Source organism: Marmota flaviventris, chromosome 1 (genome assembly GCF_047511675.1).
Source record: "Marmota flaviventris isolate mMarFla1 chromosome 1, mMarFla1.hap1, whole genome shotgun sequence".
In the NCBI taxonomy this organism is placed as follows: domain Eukaryota; kingdom Metazoa; phylum Chordata; class Mammalia; order Rodentia; family Sciuridae; genus Marmota; species Marmota flaviventris.
Genome location: NC_092498.1, coordinates 1904433 through 1930893, shown reverse-complemented (window position 1 = coordinate 1930893; position 26461 = coordinate 1904433). Strand labels below are relative to the sequence as shown.

General features: G+C 38.7%; 1 protein-coding gene across 11 annotated transcripts in view; it reads right to left on the bottom strand.

Moving 5' to 3' along the window:
• The window catches only part of Lmbr1 (limb development membrane protein 1), a 166668-nt gene that overhangs the window by 101368 nt on the left and 38839 nt on the right, over positions 1-26461 (bottom strand). For 10 of the 11 annotated variants that reach the window (XM_071610652.1, XM_071610653.1, XM_027951298.2 and 7 more), the window contains exons 2-4: positions 21621-21693; positions 19754-19793; positions 10643-10782 (exon numbers count right to left, since the gene is read on the bottom strand). In XM_071610652.1, the coding sequence (XP_071466753.1) occupies positions 10643-10782; positions 19754-19793; positions 21621-21693 (253 nt within the window). Of the gene's footprint in view, positions 1-10642; positions 10783-19753; positions 19794-21620; positions 21694-26461 lie in introns of those variants that run through there. The other variant, XM_071610660.1, reaches the window with a different exon arrangement.

Here is a 26461-nt window from a genome sequence, read left to right as displayed (position 1 = left end):
TGAATTTAAAGATTAATAATCCCAAAATACTTAGTTTAAAACAAAACCAGACAGGGCTGGGGTTGTGGCTCAGTGGTAGAGTGCCCGCCTAGCACAAGTGGGGCACTGGGTTCAATACTCAGCGCCACGTAAAAATAAATAAAAGTAAAGGCATTGTGTCCACCTACAACTAAAAAGATATTTTAAAAAAGAAAAAAACACCAGACAGATAACCACAGGATTCATTAACTTCTAGCTCCATCTGCTGGAGTCACAAAATATTTCAAAATACAATATACAATTCTATAAAAAATATAATTTATAATTTTCTGTGTAAACAAAACCTTTCATGAATTTAAATTAGAAAATTAATCAAAGTTAAGCCATATTCAACAACTTCCAAAACAAAACTAAGTTAAAACCCCTGTTCAGTAGAAATGAAGAATCTAATTGTCCAAAAGTGACATATTTTTTTTAAACTGCTTCAAGAAAGTGTAAGCATGGGAAAAAAAGACAAGCGTGTTTTTGAATAAATAGTGTTCAAAGAACCTTAGAATAAGAGGAGTCTCTATTTACTTACAAGAAAAACAAAAAATAGTGAACATTTTAACTGTTAATTGTGAAACTTGGTTCACCTTAACATACAACTTTTTTCTTACAACAAAGAGCAATGAAATGTCCATGGTATAAATATCATACAATGCAAATAAGAGAAAATTTGTATCATATAATCCTATTACCCTGAGAAAAACACTATTGTATAGACCCTTGTTTTTTGTCTTTTTGTTTGTGACACTACAGATTGACTCTAGGACCTCACACGTGTTAGGTGAGTACTCTACCACTGAGCTACACCACCAGCCCTTTTTTAATTGTATTGAGATAGGGTTTTGCTCAGTTGCCCAGGCTTCCCTTGACTTTGCAAAGCTCCTGCCTCAGTCTCCCAAGCAGCTGGGATTAAAGAAACAAAGAAGCATGGGGCCCACTAACCCTTTGTATTCACCCCCCAAGATATTTTTCTTTATACATATATACTTATTTCTTTTTATAAAAGGTACATCAGATTGTAAATATAATTTTTTTCCAACATATTTGTATGTCAACAAATATTTGTCTATATTATCAACTATAATGGACAAAAAAAGCACTCCACTGTTTGAATCTACCAAATTTCATTAAAGCTAATTTCCCACTTGAAACGTTTAGATTTTTTTTTTTTTAGACACAATATCTTTATTTTACATTTATGTGGTGCTGAGGATCGAACCCAATGCCCCATGCATGGTAGGCAAGCGCTCTACCACTGAGCCATATCCCAGCCAAGATTGTTTTTATTTTTAATATCATAAACAAATACCTCAATATCCAGTAGCTTTTTTGATGTATACTATAATAAATGATTAAGCTTTTAACACCAATTTAGTATTAAATTCTTAGTGATATTTAACTAATAATGGTAAAATAAAACTTATTAAGCACTTACTTTTATTTAATAACTTTATAAGCAAATATAAGTTTGCTTGTAATTTAAAACTGTTTTGACTTTCTATGTAACTTAAAATGCATTTTTTCAAAAAGATGATTTTGTGCTGTTTCTTCATTTCCAAAATGGCATTATCATCTATTCCTAATGACAAATCAAAATAAAGCACTCAGTCCCTGCCAAGACTAATTTGATTCACTGTGGTTAATTGTGAACATACAAAATCCTAGGCTGGGCAATCAGGCTACAAATGTGTACCTCTAATCACAGGTGAACGGACATGGAAGCAAACCTTGGACACCAGGGAGGAAAATACCTCAAATGCTAAAGAACCATTTCCTGACTTTAAAGCTACAAATTAATTCTATCATTTTTCTACCTACCAAAATTTACTATTAGTTGGTTCTTAATTTTAAACTCATGATATAAAAGCAGCCACTTTAAAGTAAAAAATTCAGTGCATTTGGCATACTCAAAATGCTGTGCAACCAGCACCTCTACCCAGTTCCAGAACATTTCACCACCTAGAAGGAGACCCACCCAGCAAACAGTTTTATCAATGTCTTTCCATTTAAGGAACTGAAGAATACATGTTTTTCCACCTTTTTTTTTTTTTTTTTTTTTGGTGCGTGTGGTACTTGAGATTGAACCCAGGGTCTAACAAATGCTAGGTAAGTGCTCTACCACTAAGCTACATTTCCAGTTCTTTTTATTTTTTATTTTAAGATAGGGTCTCACTAAACTTACCAAGGCTGGCCTCAAACTTGTGATCCTCCTGCCTTTACCTCCCAAGTAACTGGGATTATAGGCATGTGTGACCACATTCAACTCCACTAACTTGTTTTTGTTGCAGGGGCAAGGTATTTGGGGTAGTGGAGATTGAACCTAGGGGTGCTTAACCACTAACCCACATCCCCAACCCTTTTTATTTCTTTGAGACTCAGTCTCACTAAGTTACTTACAGCCTTGCTAGTTGCTGAGGCTGGCTTTGAATTTGTAATCCTCCTACTCAGCCTCCCAAATCACTGGGATTATAGGGACGCACCACCACGGCCAGCTCTACTAACATTTTAACAATATTTGGGATACAAAAAGTAAATAGAAATGGAGTTTTTCTATCCATTTTCACCCCTTTATTTTAATTATACAACAATAAAAAATACTGCCGCCATTTTAATTTGTCATTTCTCCTTCTTTGTCCCTTCCTACAACAAACTGCAGCAGTTGGCATGCCACAGCCCACACTAAATGAAAGATGGAACATGCCATACAGATCAAGTGACCAGTGATAAAGACTACAAGGAAGAACACAATGACCACAGAAGATCACTACCAGTTCTGTCTAATCCAGGGCTCCAACATCACTTTTTATAAAATATTTCAAGCTGTTTTAATCATTCTCATTATAGGCAGATACCCATCTTGTTATATGATATGCAGTCTTAGAACTGAGGTTGATTATTTATATTATGTATGTATGTACATATGTAAGTATGTATTTGTGTTCTGACTCACAGAAGTCAAGTCACATTCCCAGGAAATAAGACTAATGTGTAATATCTCAAACCTGTGCATCCAAAATCCAGACGCTGTATTTAAAATAAACTAACTACATTTACACATATAAAAGCATTATCAATACATATTCAGCCTCTAATCCAAAAACTTCTACCAAAGTATTCCTAATTATAGAATAACTTTTACTCCTTCAATCAAGGAATATTTATTGACATTTTCAATGTCCAATAACTAAAACAGAAATTCCATGGGAGATTAAAGAACTTGAGAAATTTTCTGAATCTCAAAGAATCCCACAAATGCCATAAATGTAAATAGTTGGCTGACAAATGAATACAGATGATATAATTGTGTACTAGGGAGGAAATAATCCGAACTTTTGAGAACTTCTGGACACTGGCCTTATCTGACATTGATCATGGGAGACTCAAAGCAGGGTAAGATCACATGATCAATGGAGTTTTAGCTCAGGTCAAACCCACAGTGTGTCTCTGAGCCCATCCTGTGGTTATCTCCCCAGTTCTGGCATGCATACATGGAATAAACATGATCTGCAGCTGGTAAAACCCCCACACTGGTTCCCTAACCTTTGCAGTGAGGGCTTCCTATAGGGGAAAGGTCAAGGGGAAACCACTAGAACTGCATCTACCTAGGAAACCAGTAAACAAAGCAATATCACTAACTTGGAGAAATTGCAAAGATTACCACCACCATCAGGAACTGAAAGATACAGGAGTGGTGATTCCCACCACACCCCCATTCACCCACAAGGCCTGTGCAGAAGACAATCTGAGAGAATGGCAGTGGATTATCATAAGCTTAGGGAGTGACCCCATTTGCAGCCACTATGCCAAATGTGGTTCCAATGCTTGAGCAGATCAACACATCTTCTGGTACCAGATACGTAACTATAGATATGGCAAATACCTTTTCTCAGTCCCTGTCAATCAAGACAACCAGAAGCATTTACTTTCAAATGGCAAGGCCAGAAATATATTTTACTGACCTCAGTGGTCCACCAACATCCCAGCACTGTGATCATTTGTTTGCAGAGCTCTTAATTGCATTTTCCTTTCACAAGCTATCACACTGGTTCATTACAGTGATGACATTATGCTGACCGGAACTAGTGAGTGCAAAATAGCAACTACTCTGGACTTAAGACATTTATGTGTCAGAGAATGGAAAATAAATCCTAATAAAATTCAGAGGCCTTCTTTCTCAGTGAAATTTGTAGCAGTCCAGTGGTATGGAGCATTTTCAGATATTCTTCTATGATAAAATACAAGTGGTTCCATCTGGCCCCTCCTACACCAAAAAGGGGTACAACATCCAGTGAGCCACCTTAGATTTTGGAGGCAATACATTTCTCACTTGGATGTATCCATTTATCAGTTTACCTGATAAGATGCTAGTATTTAGTGGGGCCCAGAACAGAAGGCTCTGCAACAGGTCCAGGTTGCTTCACAAACTGCTCTACCACTTGGGCCATGTGATCCTGCAGATCCAATGGTGCTTCAGGTGTTAGTGGTAGATAAGTATGCAGTCTGGAGCTCCTGGCAGGACCCCATGGATGAATCACAGAAAGGCCCTTAGGATGTTGAAGCAATGCCTGCCATTCTTTTCAGATAATTAATCTTCTTAGGAGAAACAGCTATCGACATGATACTGGGCTTTAGTAGAGATTGAATTCTTAACGATATATCCTAAGCTGCCCATCAGAACTGGGCATTTTATGAAATCCCAATCTAAAAAGTTGGACAACAGAACAATATTCCATCATCAAATGGAAGTGGTATATATGTACTCAGGCCTAAGCAGGTCCTGAAGGAATAACTAAGTTCATGAAAAAGTAGCCCAAATACCAACAGCTCCCACCCCTGCTACACTGTCTCTTCTGCCTCAAGCTGCATCTATCTGCCAGCCTCAAAGAGAATCCCTATGAAAGCTGACAGAAAGTGGAGACCTGGGCCTGGTTTAGCATAGTCTAATGTGGACAGCAATGGCACTACAGCTCCTCTCTAGACACTCTGAAGTAAAGAGGTGAAGGGAAATCTTCTTAGTGGGCACTACAATGGGCAGCAAATTTGGCTATTTATTTTACTTGGAGAAAGAAACGGGGAAATGTGCAATTACAAACCAATTAATGGGGCTATAGTGAATGGTTTGGATGATCCAGAACTTGGAAGAAATATAACTGGAAATTGGTAACAAGGACATCTGGGACACACAGATGTGGACAAACTTCTCTGAATATAATAGCCGAGAGAACAGAACGGCCCAAAGGGATAGAATGACTGTAGATACCAGTCAGCTGCTTTACAGCTATGCGTGTCACCACCCAGGGGATCCATGCACAAAGTGGCCTTGGTGGCCTTGGAGGTGTGCATGGGCTCAGCAACATGGATCTACACTCACCAAGACACCTGGCTACAGTCACTGATGAAGGTCCAATCTGCCAGTTATGCTGCTTGTCTTCTAAATTTCTACATCAGATATGTATTTGAACCATACATACACATGTGATTATCTGTGGTATGGCCTTATTTATAATAAGCAACAACTGAAAAAACTTACCGCAGAATTGTCGTATCTCCATATTACATGCAGTGGAAATAAAATGTATGACTAGCTTATGAAAACCTTCATAAAATGTGTTAGCTTTTAAAAACTTAGTGGGACCAAAGCATGACAAAACTACAGTCTTTAAAACAATATCATAGTACAGTGGGAAAGAACAAGGAATTAAAACTCAGCACTTATTTTTTCAAGCTTACTCTGTACCATCTGACTAGATAGATTTTTTTTTATGCTGTATATATGGCCCATATATCTTATTTTAAAATTACATCTTTCTATTCCTTTGACAGATAAAATACTGAAACTTTGAAAGCTTAAACAAATTCAACAAGGTTACTTCTAGTAAAATACAAAGTTGAAATTCAAACACAGATCTATCTGACTCCAAAATCTGTGTACCCAAGCCCAAAAACAAAACCCTATGTAATAATTTACCAAGTCAAAAATAGAGTATTTCTAGAAAAGCAGATAAAAATATATTCAATTGATGATACTGGGAAAATGAGCTAACTTTGGGAAAGGGACTAGAGAAAAGGTAGTTACCCATATAAATGCCAGAGGGAATAACAGATAAGTACAAAGAAAACCATTTAAAAAATAGAGAAAAAGAAAAAAGTGCATATTTGTCACATCTCAGGATGAGAAAGGATTTTCTAAAATCAAAAGTAGTTAGAGAAACCAAAGGAAGAAAAGGACCATCCCATTTATTGATTCTTAGTTTTAATTCTTGCGCTATAGGAGTCTTATTAAGGAAGTTGGGGCCTAATCCCACATGATGAAGATTAGGGCCTACTTTTTCTTCTATTAGACCCAGAGTCTCTGGTTTAAATCCCAGGTTCTTGATCCACTTTGAGTTAGTTTTGTGCATGGTGAGAGATAGCGGTTTAATTTCATTTTGTTGCATATGGATTTCCAGATTTCCCAGAACCATTTATTGAAGATACTATCCTTTCTCCAATGCATGTTTTTGACACCTTTGTCTAATATAAGATAATTGTAATTTTATGGGTTAGTCTCTGTGTCCTCTATTCTGTACCATTGGTCTACCAGTCTGTTTTGGTGCCAATACCGTGCTGTTTTTGTTACTATTACTCTGTAGTATAGTTTAAGGACTGGTACAGTGATGCCACCTGCTTCATTCTTCCTCCTAAGGATTGCTTTAGCTATTCTGAGTTTCTTATTTTTCTAGGTACACTCAGACACTGCTGGTGGGACTGCAAATTGGTGCAGCCAATATGGAAAGCAGTATGGAGATTCCTTGAAAATCTGGGAATGGAACTACCCCTCTCCTCGGTCTATACCCAAAAGACTTAAAAACAGCATATACTACAGGGACACAGCCACATCAATGTTTATAGCAGCACAGTTCACAATAGCTAAACTTTGGAGCCAACCTAGATGCCCTTCAGTGGATGAATGGATAAAAAAAAAAATGTGGCATATATACACAATGGAATTTTACTCAGCAATTAAAGAGAACAAAATCATGGCATTTGCAGGTAAATGGATGGCGTTGGAGAAGATAATGTTAAGTGAAGTTAGCCAATCCCTAAAAAAATAAATGCCAAAATGTTTTCTCTGATATAAGGAGGCTGACTCATAGTGGGGTAGGGAGGGGGAGCATGGAGGAATAGATGAATTCTAGATATGGCAGAGGGGTGGGAGGGAAAGGGAGAGGACAGGGAATTAGCAAGGATGGTGGAATGTGATAGACATCATTATCCAAAGTACATGTATGAAGACACGAATTGGTGTCAACATACTTTATATACAACCAGAGATATGAAAAATTGTGCTGTATACATATAATAAGAATTGTAATACTTTCAGCTGTCATTTATTTTTTTAAAAAATAAATATAAATAAATAAGTAAATAAAAATCAAAAATTCTTAAGAAGAAAAGGACCAGATAACATAAAATATAAAATTTGGAAACTCAAAAGAGCAAATAAATTTAAAAAGCAAAATTAAAACAACCAAAAAATATATTCATGGAAATTAAATAATAATTATTCAATATAATTAAATAGTAAATGTGTCTCACGTCAACATACAAAAAGACCACATAAATCAATATGAAAACAAAATAGAAAAGGGCAAAAGACATGGAACAAATTATACATGTACCTGAAGTTTTTATATCTTTGTGCCCCATGAAGAGAAGAAAGCCAGCCAAGTGCTTTCAAGACCATCAAATGGCATGTAAAACATTCACAATGTGATAGTAAATGCTTAAAAAGATGAGAATGGCATGTGCCACGTGACACACACACACACACACACACACATATAGATACACTGAGAAAAGAGTGGGCTTTATCTTCTTCTTTGAACTGTTCCCTATTGTCCATCCTTCTATAGTGAACAAATACTACTTTTATGTTCAGGAAAAAAGTGAGAAAGAAGCCATTGTTGCTCCTGATGTCCTTAACATGCAGGGCCTGAGTCACGGCACCAGCTAAGGGAATGCTGAAGGAACCTCATCTACAAAAGGTACACTCTGTACTTCCTCAAACATTCTGTATTTTCTCAAATTTACTCATCTCATACATTAAACTGGTAAATTAGTGGATCTCTTACATTTTACTCTGTTCTTTTCTTTTGCATTAGTTACAAAGAACATGATAACAGCTAAAAGAGAAGATGCAGCAATTTAAGGCATGCAAGAGGTATTTCAGTTGTTGCATATGGATTATCAGGATAATATTACAAGGCAAGTTATCCCAAGGTGTATGTCCACTAGCAGTTATCATGATAATATTACAAGGCAAGTTATCCCAAGGTGTATGTCCACTTGGGAGGCCCAAATGCACTGGCCTATACCATATATTTAATGGAGAGAAGCCATCTCTGATAACATCTGTTTCTAGTACAATGGCAGGTCAGCTGCATGTTATTAAAGAAGGACATTCTACCATTAACTCAAAAAAAGGCTCCTTGGTAAGAAAAAGTCATGTTTTACCTTAAACATGGCATGAAGGAATTCAAACATGCAGCAAATACTGGTCAAGATACTATTTCCTAAACTGGGGTGTGGCTCAATGGTAGAGCGCTTGCCTGGCACGTGTGAGGCACTAGGCACCACATAAATATAACAAAATTATTTTTTTAAAAAGATATTATTTCATAAGAAGACACTCTTCAATAATTTCAAAGTGCTACTTCATCAGGATGGGGGGAAATTTGACTCCACACTAAAACACCTGAAAATGAGGTGCCCTAATTTCTGTTACATGCATTTGGTTTTCATAAAGAATGTATCTAACCCACCATATAACTATCGAATTACATTATCTCTATAAGAAAATAAGTGTTAACACTAATAACTAACAACTAATGACACCAATAAAACAACACTTACAATAACTAGTAACAAAAAATAACGTTGGGGCTGGGGTTGTAGGTCAGTAGTAGAGCACTTGCCCAGGATGTGTGTGTGAGGCATTGGGTCTGATCCTCAGAACCACATAAAAATAAATATAATAAAATAAAATAAAGGTATTGTGTCCATTTACAACTAAAAAAATTTTAAAAAAATATTGCTAATAAATGGGGGAGGTATGAGTAGGATAAAGAAGAAAAATATCAAAATCTCTAAGAACATTAATGAATTCTAAGAGACAATTATAAAAGAATTATACCAGCATGTTCTAGGAGAGAAAACCGTTTAGTGTACCTACACTAAATTAATATATAAAAAACAGTAAGTCTCTTTAGGAAGAACAGAGAGAGAGAGAGAGAGATGAGGATGTAGCTCAGAGGTAGAGCACTTGCCTAGTATGCTGAAGGCCCGGGTTCCATCCCCAACACCACCTTGAGAAAGAGAGAAAGAGAGAGAGACGGACAGAGAGAGAGAAGACACAGTCTAAATAACCTATAGCACCAGTTAAGAGACAGGTATTTTACATTAGTTATATTTCTAAACTCAAGCCTGCAAGATAGATCTTATTTATCATCCTAACTAAGAGAATAGGAAACAAGTCAGATAATAACTATGACTTGCCCAGTGTTTTAGTTTTTCCTCGCTGTAACCAAAATACCCAACGAGAACAACTTCGAGCTTGGGAGGCTGAGGTAGAAGGATCACAAGTTTAAAGCCTCAGCAACTTATCAAGGCCCTGAGCAACTTACCAAGATCCTGTCTCAAAACACAATAATAAAAAGGGGTGGGGATATGCCTCATCAGATAAGCACTCCTGGGTTCAAACTCTAGTGACAAAAAAAGAACAACTTAGATGAGGAGAAGTTTATTTTGGCTCACAGTTTCAGAGGTCTCAGTCCACAGACAGGCAACTCTAATGTGGAAGGGTACAGGGGAGAAAAGCAGCTCAGACGTGGCAATCAGGAAGCGGGATGGGGGCAGAGATCCTCACAGGGACAAAATATTAAACCCAAAAGCATGCCCCCAGTGACCAACCTCCTATAGCCACACCCTACCTTCCTGAAGTCACCACCCAGTTAATCCACACCAGTGGATTAGGTTACAGCTCTCATAATCTAATCATTCCATCTTGCAACATCCTTTCAGTGTCTTACATCCAAACCATAATGCCCAGGGTATGCTAGAAAATGGCTGACCAAAGTTGGAATGCAAGTCTACTTCCCTTCAAAGCAATATATCTTATTATCCATATTAAGTCAGTCATTACTTTTTTAAATCACAAAGTTTATACTTGATATAGTGTGTTTTCCCCCTTCCATCATATATTTTTGAAATGACAAAGGAAACTAATAGAAAACAAATAAAACAGACTATGGTCCCTGATTTTTCAGGTTTTCAATGAAAATTCAACATAACCAGTTGAATCAAATTTTTCTTCCAAAATATTTAAATGATATTTTATCAAAATCATAATGAATATTAAAAACTGCTTTTAGATTAAATAAGAGAGAAAAGCCTTTCACAGCTAAAAAACAGGAATGGTAAGTAAAATCCACTTTTCTGATTTACTAAGGATCCTAATGATTTACTAGAGAAAGTTACAAATTATGAAGGAAACTAAGAAAAGAAAAATTTTAAAATACAATGTAGTAAGAAATTAAAATGTTAATAATGATTATACTAAGCAATATATACTAACCATGAATCAGGGAGCCATTTAGCCACTGAATATAGTAGTTTTGAGGAAAAGAAAGCAGGATTTCATTGCTGATTATTGAGAAGGGTAAAAGCAAAACAGCCCCAGCTGAAACTGCTAAAGTGAAGGTGCTCAAAAACAACCTGGAAGAGAAGAGAGTCATGGTCACTAGACAGGACAAACCAATGATCACAGAAGCAACATCAGAAGAATACAAACTCAATTGTCTAATCAAAAAAATATTATACAAGGATATCATTAAATATATGTATTTGGAAGACAAATGATGTATATATGGTCCTGGAAGTAAACTCTCAAACTCCCAAACTCCATGAAAAGATCAGTAAATCTGATGACTAGACCTAAAAGACAGATTATATATATATAAAATACAACGTGCTTCTCACATTTTGCAGCAGTGGTTCCATTCATATTTTAAAAACAAGTATTTATTTCACAATTGTATTTAATTAATAGCTTTGACAATGTATGTTAAAAGCAATGCAACAACTGTCTCGGGTTAAAAAAAAACACTTGTGAAAAAGGTATGAAAAAAATTAATTTAAAATTATTATCTCAGCTGGGTGTAGTGGTGCAGATCTGTAATTCCAGCAACTCAAGAGGCTGAGGCAAGAATGCTGCAAGTTCAAAGCCAGCCTCAGAATCTTAATGAGACCTCAGTGGTAAAGTGCCTGTTGGTTCAATCCTCAAAACCAAAAAAAATAAAGAAATAAAATAAAATGATTATTTCATGACAAGAAAAGGGAAATGCTAACTACCTTGATCTGATCAGTGTAGACAATATACAAATGCTGAAATAAACACTGAATCTCATTAATATGCAAAATCAGTATATGTTAATCAAAAAAAAGAACTATAAATGATCAAGAACAAGAAAAAGCCTTAATCCTTCTACCACACAAATATAAATGAAGTTATACATTGTTACCTATTTAATAAATTTTATTTTCAAAAAATAGTCTATCAATAAAATAGATAAAACACAGCTCTAATATAAAAAAAAATCTAAAATAAATTAAGTCAACAAATGAAAAAAAAAGCATGAACAATAAATATAAAACAGCTCTTCCCACCCCATCCCCCCAAAATGCACATATGCAATCAAGAAAAAAGAGGCATAAAAAGTCCACACACTGTATAATAACCCATGGGGAGGTATATAGTTACAAGGGGCTTTCGCTTTCTCAGTTACACTTATTCCTGATATGTTTAAACTTTTTATATCAAATACCTAACTTGGAAAAAGTTTTTACAGAATATAATGGCAAAAGAAAAGAAAACTTCACTAACATTCAAAATAGAATCATACTAAACTCTCAAAATACACACTGACTAAAGTAACTTTGAGGTCAGTGCCATCTTGTGGCCAAAAACAGAAGTGAAATATATTCCTAGTTAAAGTCAAAGTGCCCAGAAAACCTGCTGTGTTTGGTAAATTGATGTCAAAAACCTCAAATGTGGACCATGTGTTACATACCAACATATAATTCAGATAAAGCACATGAGAAATGCTACGAACAGGTTCTGCTGAGTAGACAGCACATGTCCTGAGAAAATCACTCTAGACAAAGTCTTCATCTTAGGGTGGAGGGCAGCTCTAGTGGTAATCCCAGCAAACCTCTCTAGGAAAATGAGGATGTTAGCCCAGCTGCCATCATTCCTACCAAGGCCAAAGCTAAGATCAAATCCAAATTCTCCAGGACTGGCTCTCCTTGTGTGCTTTTCAGGATGCCTTTACCAGGACACACTTCAGCATACACTTAGACTTCCCTACCCACCTCGTTCCCTACACATCAAACTGCATTGTTAGCATCCACACCTGCACCCTCCTTAAAGCACACTCCACATACCCACATGGCAAGTCATGCACAAATTTCAAAACAGACTTCACATGTCATCTGCCCTAAGAATCATTCCTTAGCTTCTACCATCTTGCTCCTCTCCAGAAAATTAGCTCCTCTCCCCTCTTGACTCCTGTAATACTCTCATCATACACCTGGCAATAAAGGCCAACACAGTTTTCAAATCAATAACTATAACCAGTGATCTAACAAAAGGAGTCCACTTCTGGGACAAACAAATTATTTAAAGTCACAGAAGACCCACAATTCCTGAACAACTGATCATCACAACTATAATGCTTGATCTTTCATAAAAAAAACTATTAGAGCCTATTACACTTTAGTTGTTGTGATTGGCCCTAAAGATAACAAAAATATTTTTTTAAAAATCACTGCTGCTGCCACTGAATATAGCTGAATAAAAAAGTTATTCATAAAAGGTTCATGTGACAGAGTTAAAGCTGGCAGAGAGCTGGTCCTTAAAATAAGGCCCCAAGTTGAAAAAGCACCATAGAATACTGTGCTTTATATCACACTACTTATGTAATTAAAGAAGAGAGGCCTTTCAGAATTGAAGAAATTTCAGAAATGTCCTTCTGAAATGCAGCAGAATAAAAAAATTGCATCTTTAGAGTAATATGTCTTTTGTGATAGTGGAGGGGATAAGACCAGTGTTTTCCCAAGTATCTAACATTTGTTACTATCTCCTTGATCCAATGAGAAAGGCAGAATCTCCCCTCCTCTCCAAAATGTGGTGAGGACTGACACTGAGATGTTGAATATAATGGGGGTAAAGACAGCTGGTCGTCCACAGACCACATCTTGTGCAGTGATTATGAATTAAGACAATAAGACCACTTCAACTTAGTTGAACACTCCACAAAACTTTCATATACTTTCAGCTGGCAAACAAGAGCCAGAACCTTGACTCTTGGATCTCTAATCCCCCGTTCTTGACCACATCTTCAAATCTTCAAGCTCTTTCCAAGCTTTTTGACATAGTCCTGCAGTGCCTCATTCCTGGAAAATGACAGTCTTCTCTTTCAGAATGGGAACAGAAGGGTAAACTCCTTCCATACTGTTACTGTTTGGATATGAGGTATCCCCCAATAGCTCCTGTATTAATGCAAGAATGTGAAATGACTGGATTGCAAGAACTGTGATCTGACCAGTCCAACCTAGTCTAAAGGGGTGATAACTGTAGGCAGGTAGGGCATGGCTGGACGAAGTGGGTCACAGGGGTCTGCCCTGGCAGGATGTATTGTCCCTGCAGCCCCCTTTCTCCCTCTCCCCTTCCTCCACTTCTCCCTAGTTACTTGCTGCCTTGAGGGCAGCAGCTTCTCTCTGCCATGTCCTTCCCCCCACGATGTTCTGCCTTACCTTGGGCCCAGAACATGACCATCTATGGACTAAGACTTCTGTAACCAAAAAACACTTACCCTCCTCTAAATTGTTCCCATCACGTATTTTAGCCACAACAACACAAAAGCTGACTAAAACATTTACCATTTGGGAGCTCTCCACCTTGCTGTCTCCACAGGCCTCCTGCCTCACCAGCTGGACATCTTTAACCTTCCATGTCACCTTCTCTAGCTCCTAATCCTCAGAATAGAAACGTCCTACGGGATTTCTGATCTTTCAAAAAGCTTCTTGAGAGGGACATACAAGTTACATCTTTACTTCTACATGAGTTTTTTTCTTAACACACTGCAGTAGGATTTCCACTGCTCACCACATGTTAGTCAGCTTTTCATTACTGTGACCAAAATACCAGAAAAGAACAACTAGGGGAAAGATCTATTTTGGCTCATTGTTACAGATATGTCAGTCCACCACGGCAAACTCGATTGCCCTGGGCCCTAGGTGAGGGCACATCATGGTAGAAGGGCAAAATAAAGAAGAGCTGTTTCCTTCAAGGCAGCTAGAAGCAGACAGAGTGAGCCAGAGAAAAGAAGGGGCCAGGGACAGATAGAGTCCCCTGGGGCATGTCCCCAGCGACTCACTTCCTCCAAATGGACCCAACCTGACAAAACTTTTGACCACCTCCCATAGTCCACTCAAATTATTTATCCATCAAATGGAATAACCCACTGATAAGGTTACAGCCCTCATTATCCACTCACTTCCCCAAAGCCCCACCTCTGGACATTGCTGCCATAGAAATCAAGTCTTCAACACACGAGCTGCTGGTGGACATTCCATATCTAAACCCTAACCCCACAGTAGTGAAAAAGTTCTCCTTACGATCAAATCTATCAGATACTTTTAAGTTGCAATCTGAACCTGACCTTGCATGATATTTCAAGTTGATGAGCACTATTTTCATCCTAAATCTTTGTCTAGCTAATCAGTAAATATATGCTGCATGAATTAGGCTCCCTCATCCCTCACTCTACATCAGTGGTTCTTTAACCAGTGATTGTCAGAATAACCATGTTATTCTGAGCAGCAGTACTATCAGCACCACAGAAGGAGTACCCAGCTCTAGCATCAGGACCCCCAAGGAGTAACGAGAAGCATCATCTGGACCACCATGAGGCTTTTTAAACACACATCCCAGAGTATCTGACTCAGTGAGTCTTTTGGTAACACTCATTCACCAGAAAGATATATATGTTTAAAGTTCTGTGATAGGACTGTTCTAGGCACGTTATAACAATAAACAAAACAACCATTCTTGCCCTCATGAGCTTAGAATCCAGTTGGGAAAGTCAGATAATAAACAATAAAACAGTAAATGTGAAATCGTATAACATTAAAATCATAAATGCTACAGAAACATAATGCAAGGAACGGAGGACTAGAAATTGAAAGGAAGACAGACGAGTTTCAGTATTAAGTATGGCCGTCAGTGTAGGCTTCACTGAAAAGCAAAGATTTAGATGGATGTGGTAGGGCACACCTGTAATTCCAGCAGCTCAGGAGGCTGAGACAGAAGGGTTTTAAGTTCAAAGCCAATCTCATCTATTTAGCAAGGCCCCAAGCCAAGTTAGCAAGATTCTGTCACAAAATAAAAAATAAATAGGCTTGGGATGGGGCTCAGTGGTAAAGTACCCCTGGATTCAATTCCTGTTGAAAGAAAAGAAAAGGCAGGCTGGCTGTCTGAAATTTAGGGGGAAGGTAAGGCAAAGCAAAATGGAAGGGGTTGAAAGCTCAGTGGGGCAGCTGACAACAAAAGCACTCTGGGAAAACAAAATAGGTCTGAAAGCCCTAAGCCGGGCGTGGCCAGCCTTTTAAGGAAAGCACAAGATATGGCTGCCTTTCAGCAATGAGAAGGGCAAGAGGGCCATGGAGGAATGTCTTGGGCCAGGTGAGCACTTTGGCTCGCACTCTGAGTGGGCAGGAGTGGCTACTCCAGAACTCTGAGCAGAAGGGGGCATGATCTGGCTAATGTTCTGACCAGAAGCAAGGACAGAAGAAGGAGACTCACTGGAAAGCTCCTGAAGCAGATATGGCAGCAATAAAGACAGTAAGATGGGCAGTGCGGTCCTGAAGACAGAACAGATAGATGCCTAATATGGAGAGGAGGACAGGAAAGGCATCAGGGTGACTTTGGGGCTTTGGGCCTGAACTGAAAGGGTGGAGCTGATAGTACCTGAGATGCAGAAGGCTACAAAGCACAGCAGGCTGAAGGGGAAATGAGGATTCCGTTGTGGATACATGGAGTTCGACAGGACTATCACAGAAGTGTCCACGCTTCTTTTGATAGCTATGAGTAGCTGGGAATTGCTGTCTGCCCTTTTACTAACACTGTTGTCTATGATCACTGGTCAAAGTGGTGTCCACCAGGGTTCTCCACCATAAAGTTACTCTTTCCTTTAATTAGTATTCTGCGTAAGGTTAGTTCTTCTTGTCGAAACTTTCGATTTAATTCACTTACTGATTTCTGTATGGACTCAAAACCATTCTACTATACTCAATGGATTAGGATCCATTAAATGCTTGACTCTGTTGCTTGAATTGCCTTTAACTTGGTATGAGAACCCTGAAGGATTCTGCCTCCTTCAACATATGCCCATCACTCTCTGGGTACTTGCTTGATTCTTTACAATAAGATGTATAAAATTAGGGGCTGGGATTGTGGCCTAGCACATGAAAGGCCCTGGGTTCGATCCTCAGCACCACATTAATTAATTAATTAATTAATTAATTAAAGGTATTATGTCCAACTACAACTAAAAAATAAATATTAAAAAAAAAAAAGATGTACAAAATTAGCCTGGGCCTTTCCTGACCCCAACCTGCAACCCAACCTCTCTCCAAAAGCACTGTTTTGCTCAGTAGGCGCTGTCTCTGGGCATGCTGGAAATGCTCACTGATGCTGGGAAAGGCACTTCCAGGTGCCTCAGAGGGCAGACAGAGCTGAGCGGTACAGCATGTGCTGAGCACACACATGTGCACACAAAGACCCATATTTATTTCTATATTTAGTTCTAAACTCTCTAAATGCTGGAAACCATGAAATTACACTGATACCTCCAATTCCAAGGCAACAACTTGGTAATTTGTTTCCATTTTTTCCTTTTCCTCTGATTGTTCTTGGTTCGTCCCATTATCTTTACAGAATCAGGCTTTGCCATCACAAATAACCAATCTCCTATCACACTATCCCCAACCTGTACAGACAAGCACTCTCCTATTTATGGAGCTCCCCACTCTAGACTGTCTGCCATACAGACACCCTCCTTCCCCCTTGAATCATTCCACCACCCCAGCCAGACTCCCACAAGCACAGACACCATCCTCAGCCTATAGGGACCCCCTTCTCAGAAGCTCTCTTTACCTATGCAGCTGACCTCACCAGCCAGGCTCCAACACACACACACACACACACACACACACACACATGCCAGACTTCCCTCCAGCACAAACATCCTCCTTGTCCTGCCCAGGCTCACAGCCAGCAAAAGCAGTCTCACCTATTTTTTTAATTTTTGGATCAACTATTAATTCAAATCAAATTAAATACCTAGTTGAGAAGAGTTCTCAAAAATGCACTGAGTTACAAAGGGCAGAGGAAGTTAATTTAGGATTTTGAGTACACAGAAACAGAGCATGGAATAAAGGCATATCAGGAACAGAAGAGAAACCAAAGGTGGCCTCTAAAAGGGTCAAAAAAGCCAATAAGAGGCTTAGTCAGCCGTGGAAAGCCCTCTCACGTGGACAGAATGGTGTCACCCTCACCTGTGCTCAACACCGTGTCTCAACTCCTTTTTTGTCCTAGTTAAGCTTCCTGTTCTTCTCTGCCTTGCTCACAACTGCTTTCAGGGATAGGAGGGAAGGCAAGGGAAAAGGGGAGTGACATTGATCCCACCTGCTACACCACAAGCAACCTTTTTTGTTGTTGTTGTTTTGCCGATGTTATTTAATTCACATCCTACAAAGGAGATGAAAGCCCTCCTTTACAAATAGAGAAAGCCAATCTTTGCTTCTCCATCTCTTCTGGATGCAAGTTAATTTTGGGTGCAAACTATGAACGCATACCAGCCTCACTCTCTGGTTTTCGTTTTCACTCTTATCACCAATGCAGGGGAAGGGAGTTGACCAGACAACACTCATCCTCTCCGGTGACTCTCTCCAGGCTTCCCCCTCGTAACTCTGTTGTAACTGCAAACCCATCCACCTTTAGGAACAGGATATAGCACAAACCTCTGTGACACAGAAACTACTTAGTGGGAAAGCCCCACCTACTGTCATGCTGTGCAGCTGCCCCACTGGAGCAGAGGAAGGAAGTAAAGCCTGCTAGTGGACAGTTTCACAAGAAAACAGGACACAGTTGCATCCTCATTAAACACACTTTTACAGATAAAAGGCAAAATAATACGCTCTGTTAAGTTTATAAATTATTAATTTCGAAGTGCATTTAAGTACACTTACCACCAAAGTTGTGCAGACTAAATGATGAAGATAAAGGCCCATACTTCACTTACCCTTCACACCTAGAGGATTTCACATGGAGGAAGATCTGCCCTTTACTCAGTCTGTGATTCATGACTGTTTTTTAGATGTAGTGAAGTGAATTGTAGTTTTACAGAAGCATTAATTTAGGTAAAAATTTTGACAAATATCACAATGTTAGTAATAAAATTAAGACCCCCTAACCCTGTAAATTTAAAACATCAAGCTTAGGGCCTAAGTTGGAGCCTAAGGAAAGAATCTCTACAGTGAAGTTGCAATTATTTTTGTTTCTTATCCAACTTTCCTAGGACACTTGAAATAATTTAAATTGCCAAATCTAGTAAGGCGAATCCATTTATATTCATTTTTCAATTATGAATCAAATCTGGCCTATTCAAGTCATTTGTTAGCTAAAACTACTCTTTCATTGAGGTGCAATTCACACTATATGAAATCCACACTGCAAGATCTATTAGTCCTTCATCTCTTTTTATGGCTGAATACTGTTCTGTAGCATGTGACTACATGTTTTAGTACACGTGTATCAATGTATTGGAAGCACAGGTAATCTCTTTCCCTCTTCCCCTTTTCTTGCCCTCTCACCTCTCCCCTTATCAAAGATGCATAATCTGATAGTAGTCATGAAGAGACATCAGACAAAACCAAATAAGTGACCAGTACTCTTCAAAAGCATCAAGATCAGGAAACCTGAGGAAATGCTGACCAGGGTTGTTATCTGAGGAAGACTAAAGGGACAAGATGACTAAATGCAATGTGTGGTTCTGAAGTGGCTCTTTTTGCTATGATGAACAATCAGGGCCCACCTCCCTGTCATAGAAGGTGCCCACTCCACTAACCAGAAAACATCTGTTCCCTGTTTCAAGATAGTCACAGTCTTTCCCACAGACAATTCAAACAGCTGGAGTTTTCTTTCTTAAACCCAGCAGTTTCTCCAAACTTAAGTCCATTTTCTCATTAAACCTTGTGAAGATAAAATCTGGCATCTCCTTAAATAAGCAAATTTTAAAACTGCTTACATATATTTGCTTAAATGTGCTTTTCAAAGGTAGGATTAATATTGAGAAAGGTGGGCTGGGGTTGTGACTCGGTGGTAGAATGCTTGCCTAGCACTTATAAGGCACTGGGTTTGATCCTCAGCACCTCATAAAAATGAATAAATAAATGAAGGTATTGCGTCCATCTACAACTAAAAAAAATTTTTAAAATATATTGATAAAGGTGTTATAATACTTCAAGGTAATTGTTTCTCTGTATTTTTGTCCAAAAATCAGAATTATTTTCAGAATTTGACTTCAGAAATAGAAACAGAATAACTGAATTTTAGAATACATACGAAATCCTGTTGACTATGGCATCTTCATCTTCTTGTTCATCTGCAAAAATGTTTAAAGTATTAATATCCTTTTTCAACAAAATGTTTCACTAATTTACTTAAAAATGTTAACAAAAACATAAACTTAAAAAAGCAATTACTAAATAGAAATAAAGACTTTCAAAGAGCATTGTGTTTATTTCATCAAAGATCCAAATTTAATTCAGGCAGGATGGCATACAATTAGAGAAGGCAGTGGTATTTTTTAAAATCCTGATTGCATATGTAAATTTAAATTTCCCAAATATTTTCTCTTCAAGAAAATAAAAGTTAGTAGAACCTGAGGGCCAGTATGAAATGTACTGTCAAAGAATATTAAGTGAAATAGCTGATGAATTAAATTTTCTGGCTGATAACAGTACACTAAAGTTTTCAGTATAAAATTAAAACTTATAATCTTAGAACTCGTCAAATTTTCTATAATTTGAGTTTGTCATTAGTAATGGCAACGAGATTCTCATTGAGAATGAGACCATACTAAACTAATTTGGATACCACAGCCTTTTAAAATATCTTTTAAAACCTCAGTGTTGATGGTGTACTTGGGCCTTTCTGTTACTCAAGTGTCCATCCCTAATTCCAGGCTGCTCAAAACAGCTTTACAACCAAAAGGACCACAAGGCAATAGTCACAGTGAGTTTATACACAACCAGTCAATCATCACGTCTTGGGAGGTACTTTAATATACACATGGCCACTTCAGTTCTATTCCCAACACCTGCTAAATCCAGGGTACCCTAAAAATTAAGTCTCTTAAATCTTCCTTTCTCAGTCTCTTAATTTTCCTTCTTATCACCCCTGATCTCCCCTAAAACAACGTATTTATGTTCACTCACTCACTCCCCCTCTCCTTCTGTGCCCATTTCTATGAAATTATGCCAAAATATCTTTTAAAACAGCTAAGATACCATCTCGGATTTGCAGATCTTCAAAACTTTGACCAATTACAAAATCTAAGAATACTTCAGTATGTTCAGAGTCAAGTACTACTCTTAAAGTAATACACAAGAGAAAGAACCGTTTCCTTATGTCTCTCAAAAGTTTGACGGTTTTTAAATTGATAATATAATATCAAAGAATCCTTAAAACAAGGAATCCTGCTATTAGCCCATCATCATAGGCTGAAAGTATTATGATTCCCAGAAAACAACTAAGATTTGTCAGATAGCAGCAAGGCAGTTGCTTAGGTATTTGTGAAACTCTGACCTAAAAGTCACAATTTAATTAGCACAAAGTTCACTGGAGGGGGCGGGGGGGTGCTGGGGCTGTAGCTCAATAGTACAGCACTTGCCTAGCATGCAAGAGGCCCTGGGTTCAATCCCCAATATCACAACAACAAAGAAAAGATATCATGGTCCCACTAGCTAGTTAAGGATAATATAAAGTACTAAAAGGATAGTAGATAACTGAATGCCAATAATATTATGGAAACTATCAATTCTAGAGTACTTCAGAGAAAAAAAGATATTCTAGTAGCTGGAAAAGGATAGGTGGGACTGAATTGACTATTCAAAGTCAGAGCCAGTCAAAAGAAACCAAATTGCCTCATAAACTCTGGAATTTCCCCAGACACTAAATAGCCCAGCACTATTCTTAGCTGGGCATAAGAATTGTGATAAACAAGGACTCTGGTCTCCAAAGATGATCCTAACAGTAATCAAATTCCCTGGAAGGTATTTTTAGTGCTCCAGTTCAACAGGCACTGTTTAGTTCAACCATGGGCATATTCAATACATTACCACACTAACAAGTACCCAGAGAGCCCATGTACCACACTGAGACCAGGAGGCACAATAATGAAAGCTTTAACAAAAATGTTTGTACTTGCCTGATTTTCTCTTGTACCTTGTGATGATGAAGTAGGAAACGATGTACAGAATGGCAAAAAGAAGAAAACATATCTGAAACAAAACAAATTTAACACATCATTTACATTTTTTTGCCTTTTTCTTAACTAATACAAGATACATCTTTTAGCATTTATAGAGAAAAGGATTTACATTATACAAATGTAAAATTTGGGGGCTGGGATTGTGGCTCGTAGTAGAGTGCTTGCCTAACACATGAGAGGCCCTGGGTTCGATCCTCAGTACCATATAAAAGAAAGAACAAATAAAATCAAGTTTAAAAAAAAAAGTAAAAATTTTAGACATTTTGCTAATATAAAGCTTTGATAAAATACTAATTTATGTGACCTCATCAATTAATCCATTTAATACTATTCCAGGGGGTAAAAATCCCAGTGGAGAGGTTTTTTTTCATAACTTGATCAAATGTTTTTCAAAATCATATGGAGGTGTATCACCAACAAGTCTAAGAAGCAAAGTCGAAGAGAATCCACTACCTACTAAATATCAAAACACAGGAAAGCCTCAGTGACAAAGTGTGTGCTGGCAACAAGAATTCACAGATGAATGAAATAGATTCTATTATGTAAAAACTTAACATAAATGAGGCATCACAAATCAATGTGGGGAGCGGGGCGTAACTGTTCAATCCAGCAAAGCAAGCCACCAGGCTGCTTGGAGCCTGCCAGACAGGCTACGTAGAGGCTCCAGGCACAGCTCATAGTGCAAAGGGGAGCCAAGGTGCGCCGGCCCATCCCCCCACGGCCACCACCCCCACCAGCAAACTCATTCACACACACAGAGTGGATAAGCTCTGAAGCCCTATTCCACAACCTCAACCTCCAGTTTCCTGACCTGGCACAAAACAATGAAAGTGGGACAGATTTGAATGAAAGTTGGGACTCAAGAATTCACCAATATTGGGGGCTAGGGATATAGCTCAGTTGGTAGAGTGCTTGCCTTGCATATAAAAGGCCCTGGGTTCAATCCCCAGCACCACACTCACAAAAAAGTATTGGCCAATAGCATTACTATGTTTCTGAGCCCTAATTAGCATAAATTTCGACCAATAGCATAAGTACATTTCCAAACCCTAATTAACATAAATTTGGACCAATAGCAGTGAACCAAGTGTTATACAATCCCTGCACCTGAGGCAGACCTCATCCAAAAAAACTCCATCTCACCTGCTAGTGGAAGAAGAAAATTGAGTTTCATCTCAAAACTCTGGTTTCACTATGATCAATGACACCATCTAGAAAATTACACCCCAAAAATGAAGACTATAAACCTTGGGTCAGAGTTCTCCAAATACATATGGAAAAATGACAGAATACAACATGGACCTTGAACAAATGAGAGCATTCACGAGCACCTGCAAAGTCCGAGGACCTATTTGGAACACCAGCTACTTAGGAGAACATTAACAGAGACACCACCTCCTCCTAGTAATCCTCAGAATACATGTGTCATAAGGAAAACCAGTTGTTGGTAAAGAAATGTAAACAGAGGGGTCTTCTAGGAAGGAACTGAGGATAAGGGGGAAATGGTCTACAATGTAACAGAAGTCAGAGTAGGGCTTAAAGAAGAATGGAAAGAAGAGTAACTGAGCAGAGAAAAAGTAAATTATATGGTTAAAGTCAGTGCGATGAGTTGATATAAAAAGAATTGATATTTCTGAGAGGCCGACTAAAATTCCTTCAATCAACAGAAATTTATTGTGTGTTCACTATATGTCAAGTATTCATTTAAGAACTGGGGACACAGCAGTGAACAAAGCTGATGCCCTCATGAAGCTCACAATCCAGTGGGAGAAATAACAAAGTAAATGATAAAGAGTTAAATTGCAGTGTGTCAGATGACAATCTGTATAGATTTGGGGGAACAGACAGTGCCAGCAGCAGTGGGAACATGCCTCACCAAGAAGGTGACATGTGAGGAGAGAGTTGTAAGAGAAGACACGGTAAGTCATGCAGACACCCAAGGGGAAGTGAGTGAGGCAGAGAAAACAGCAATGCCAAGGGTCTCCGGCACCAGTGACTCCTGTGTGTTCAAACAATGAGGGGAGAGAACTAAGAGATGAGGTCAGAGAGTAATGGAGGCCCAGTTCGCACAGACCTTTGTAGGAATTTCTGCTTCCTAGACATGGTAACTACTGTGTTGGTCCTGAACCTGAATGACATGGGAATCTACAGTAAGATTCTCAGCAGAGAGTTGATGTGATAGATGTACATAATGTAGAAGCTCTAGTTGTTACATAGAAAATAAGCGAGAAGAGGGCGAGGACAGAAGCAAGAGCCCACACAAGAATTTGCCACAGAAATCCAGAAGCAAAGTCACTTAGACCTATACAGTGCAGGCGTTAAGAAGCGATCAAGTCCTAGGTATGTTCTGAAAGCAGACCTGGAAGGATTTGCAGGAACGAACACAAGGTTCTCAGCCTGAGAAACTGGAAAAACTGAGTCAGGAAAGATCACAAGAGGAGTTCTGGGGTGAAACAAGCACTGCTAAATCTGAAATACATATATTCACTCAAGTAGAAAGGCTGAATGAGCAGTTGGATATAAAAATATAATAATCTGTACTGTGCAGGGAAGGAGCCAGGCTAGAAACTTAAAAAAAAAAAAAAAAATCAGCAGATGGTATTTCAAGTCCTGAGACTAGATAAGATTTCCAACCTAGGAAAAGAAGTCTGAAAACAGAGCCCCTGGAGCTCTCGAACATTTAGGAGGAATCTGTAAAAGCTGACAGAAAAGCATGGGGGGTAGAGGGGTCAACAGGACTAGGCACTGAAAGAGCCACATGAAGGAAAAGGGAATTATCAACAACAGTGTCAAATGTTGCTGACCCACCAAGTAAGATGAGGACTGAGGATTGACAACTGGGTTTATCACCATGGAGGCTACTGGCGACCTTGACAAGAGTTGTTTTTCTATAGTAATGGAGGCCAACCCTGGACTGGAGTAGGTTCAGAGGAGTTAGAAATGGCAAGGCAAATAGACAGTTCTTTCAGAGAGTCATTAGGAAGGAAGAAACAGATGTGAAGGGGAATGTGCAGCCAAGAGGCTTTTTACAAAAGATATAGAAGGTGGAATGAATATGCCAGTAGAGAAAAACAACATCAACACAAGACAAAAAAGGAACTGCTAAAGTAATGTGCAAAGTTGAGGGAGTGATATAAAAAAGTTATCCATAGCAAAAAGGAGGAGGAGGAAGAGAAGGAAACGGAATATCTGAGTTTGGTTACAGATGGGTAGATTGGTGGTAGAAGCAGAAACATCAGGTCTTTGGCTGGCTTCTATTTTCTCAGTACCATGAAATAAAGTTTATCAAATCAGAGTTGCATATGGAGAATGAAGGGCGCGGAGGTATATAAATCATGTGAAAGAATAAATGGGAGTTATAGAGAAATATATAGAAACAAGCAGCAAAGGGAGATTAACTGGCCTTTGAAGTTCCTGGCAAGCCCAAGCTAAAACTCTCGGCAAAGCTCACAGCCTGGTGATATTGTAAAACTGATAGCCTAATTCTTAGATGCTGAGGCAGGAATGAGCAGAGTCCTTGGGAGACCTGAGAACCTTGATGATTCTAGCAGATATCTTAATGTCTCTTTACATCCAAGCTCAACAAATAGCCTGCACTTACAGATTTTCATCACTCATTCACTCCTTGGACCACTAATTTGACTTTGCACCTGTCAGCCAACTCAATGGGCCCTGGCAGTGATAAGAAACGATCTAATAGTTAAATCACTCTTCATAATTTATTTGACCTCTATGCAGCAACATTTCTTCTTCTCTGATTTTTCTCCCAGCTTCCTTCACCAGCTTCCTTTTTCTGCTGCCTGGACACATAAGTCTTCTCTGTAATTTCTGGGCTGAGCACCCCTCTACTCTCATTCCACAGTTCTTGCTAGGTAACACCATCTGCTCCCAGTGTTTTGACTTCAACCCTCAGATATCCCTTGACCAGGTTTGATAAGCATTGGCTCAGGGCAAGAGCAAGAGAAAGTGAATGAGGGCCTATGAAACCTAAGAAGATTGGGAGAAAAGCGAAACCAAGGACAAGCTGATGGGCAAGAAAAGCGAAGACGTCAACCAACTGACTAAGCTCATAGCAGAGAGGCAGCTGCAATGAAAGCACTTAACCAAGGAATTTGGAAGAGTAGGTTTTGACCCAAGGATGTTTCAGGATATTTTAAGTAGTGTTTGAAGGTGGGTGACAGTTTCAAAAATTCCAGGGAGTTCATGAAGAATTGAAAAATGAAAAAAACATGAAAGGAACAAAAGGAAATCAAGAAGCCAAAATACAAGAAAGGAAACTAATTGAAAACCATTCATTTAGAAGTAGAAGACTATCAAGTACAAGATTATCAAACACAGGGTTAGTCATTTTCAAATAAAAGATACCCACTATGAAAATTAAAATACCACCATGAAAGACTCAGACCAACTCACAGAACTGGCTAGCCATCTGTCTAATGGCAAAGGTAGACCGGGAGCAGACTCTCCTCTAAAAGAGCATGTTCTTCCAGAGAGACAGACCCACAGAGACAAGTAGAACAAAAGCAGGCACCTATTCTCCCTAAGCCCAGTGACAACAAAAGAAAATTCCTAACAAAAAAGGTGGGGGGGGGGGGGGGAACACGGGACATTCTGGCCTTCTACCACTAAAAGTGAGGCACAGCTGATGTAAGAAGACAGGCTACTGAGTGAGCATCCTGTGGTGCTCTGAAGACATTTAGCTTCTCTCTCCCAGTCAGGGAAGCAGCAGCCAGGCCACTGGAGCTCAGAGGGAATACTGGGTGCCAGCCCTCCAGGGG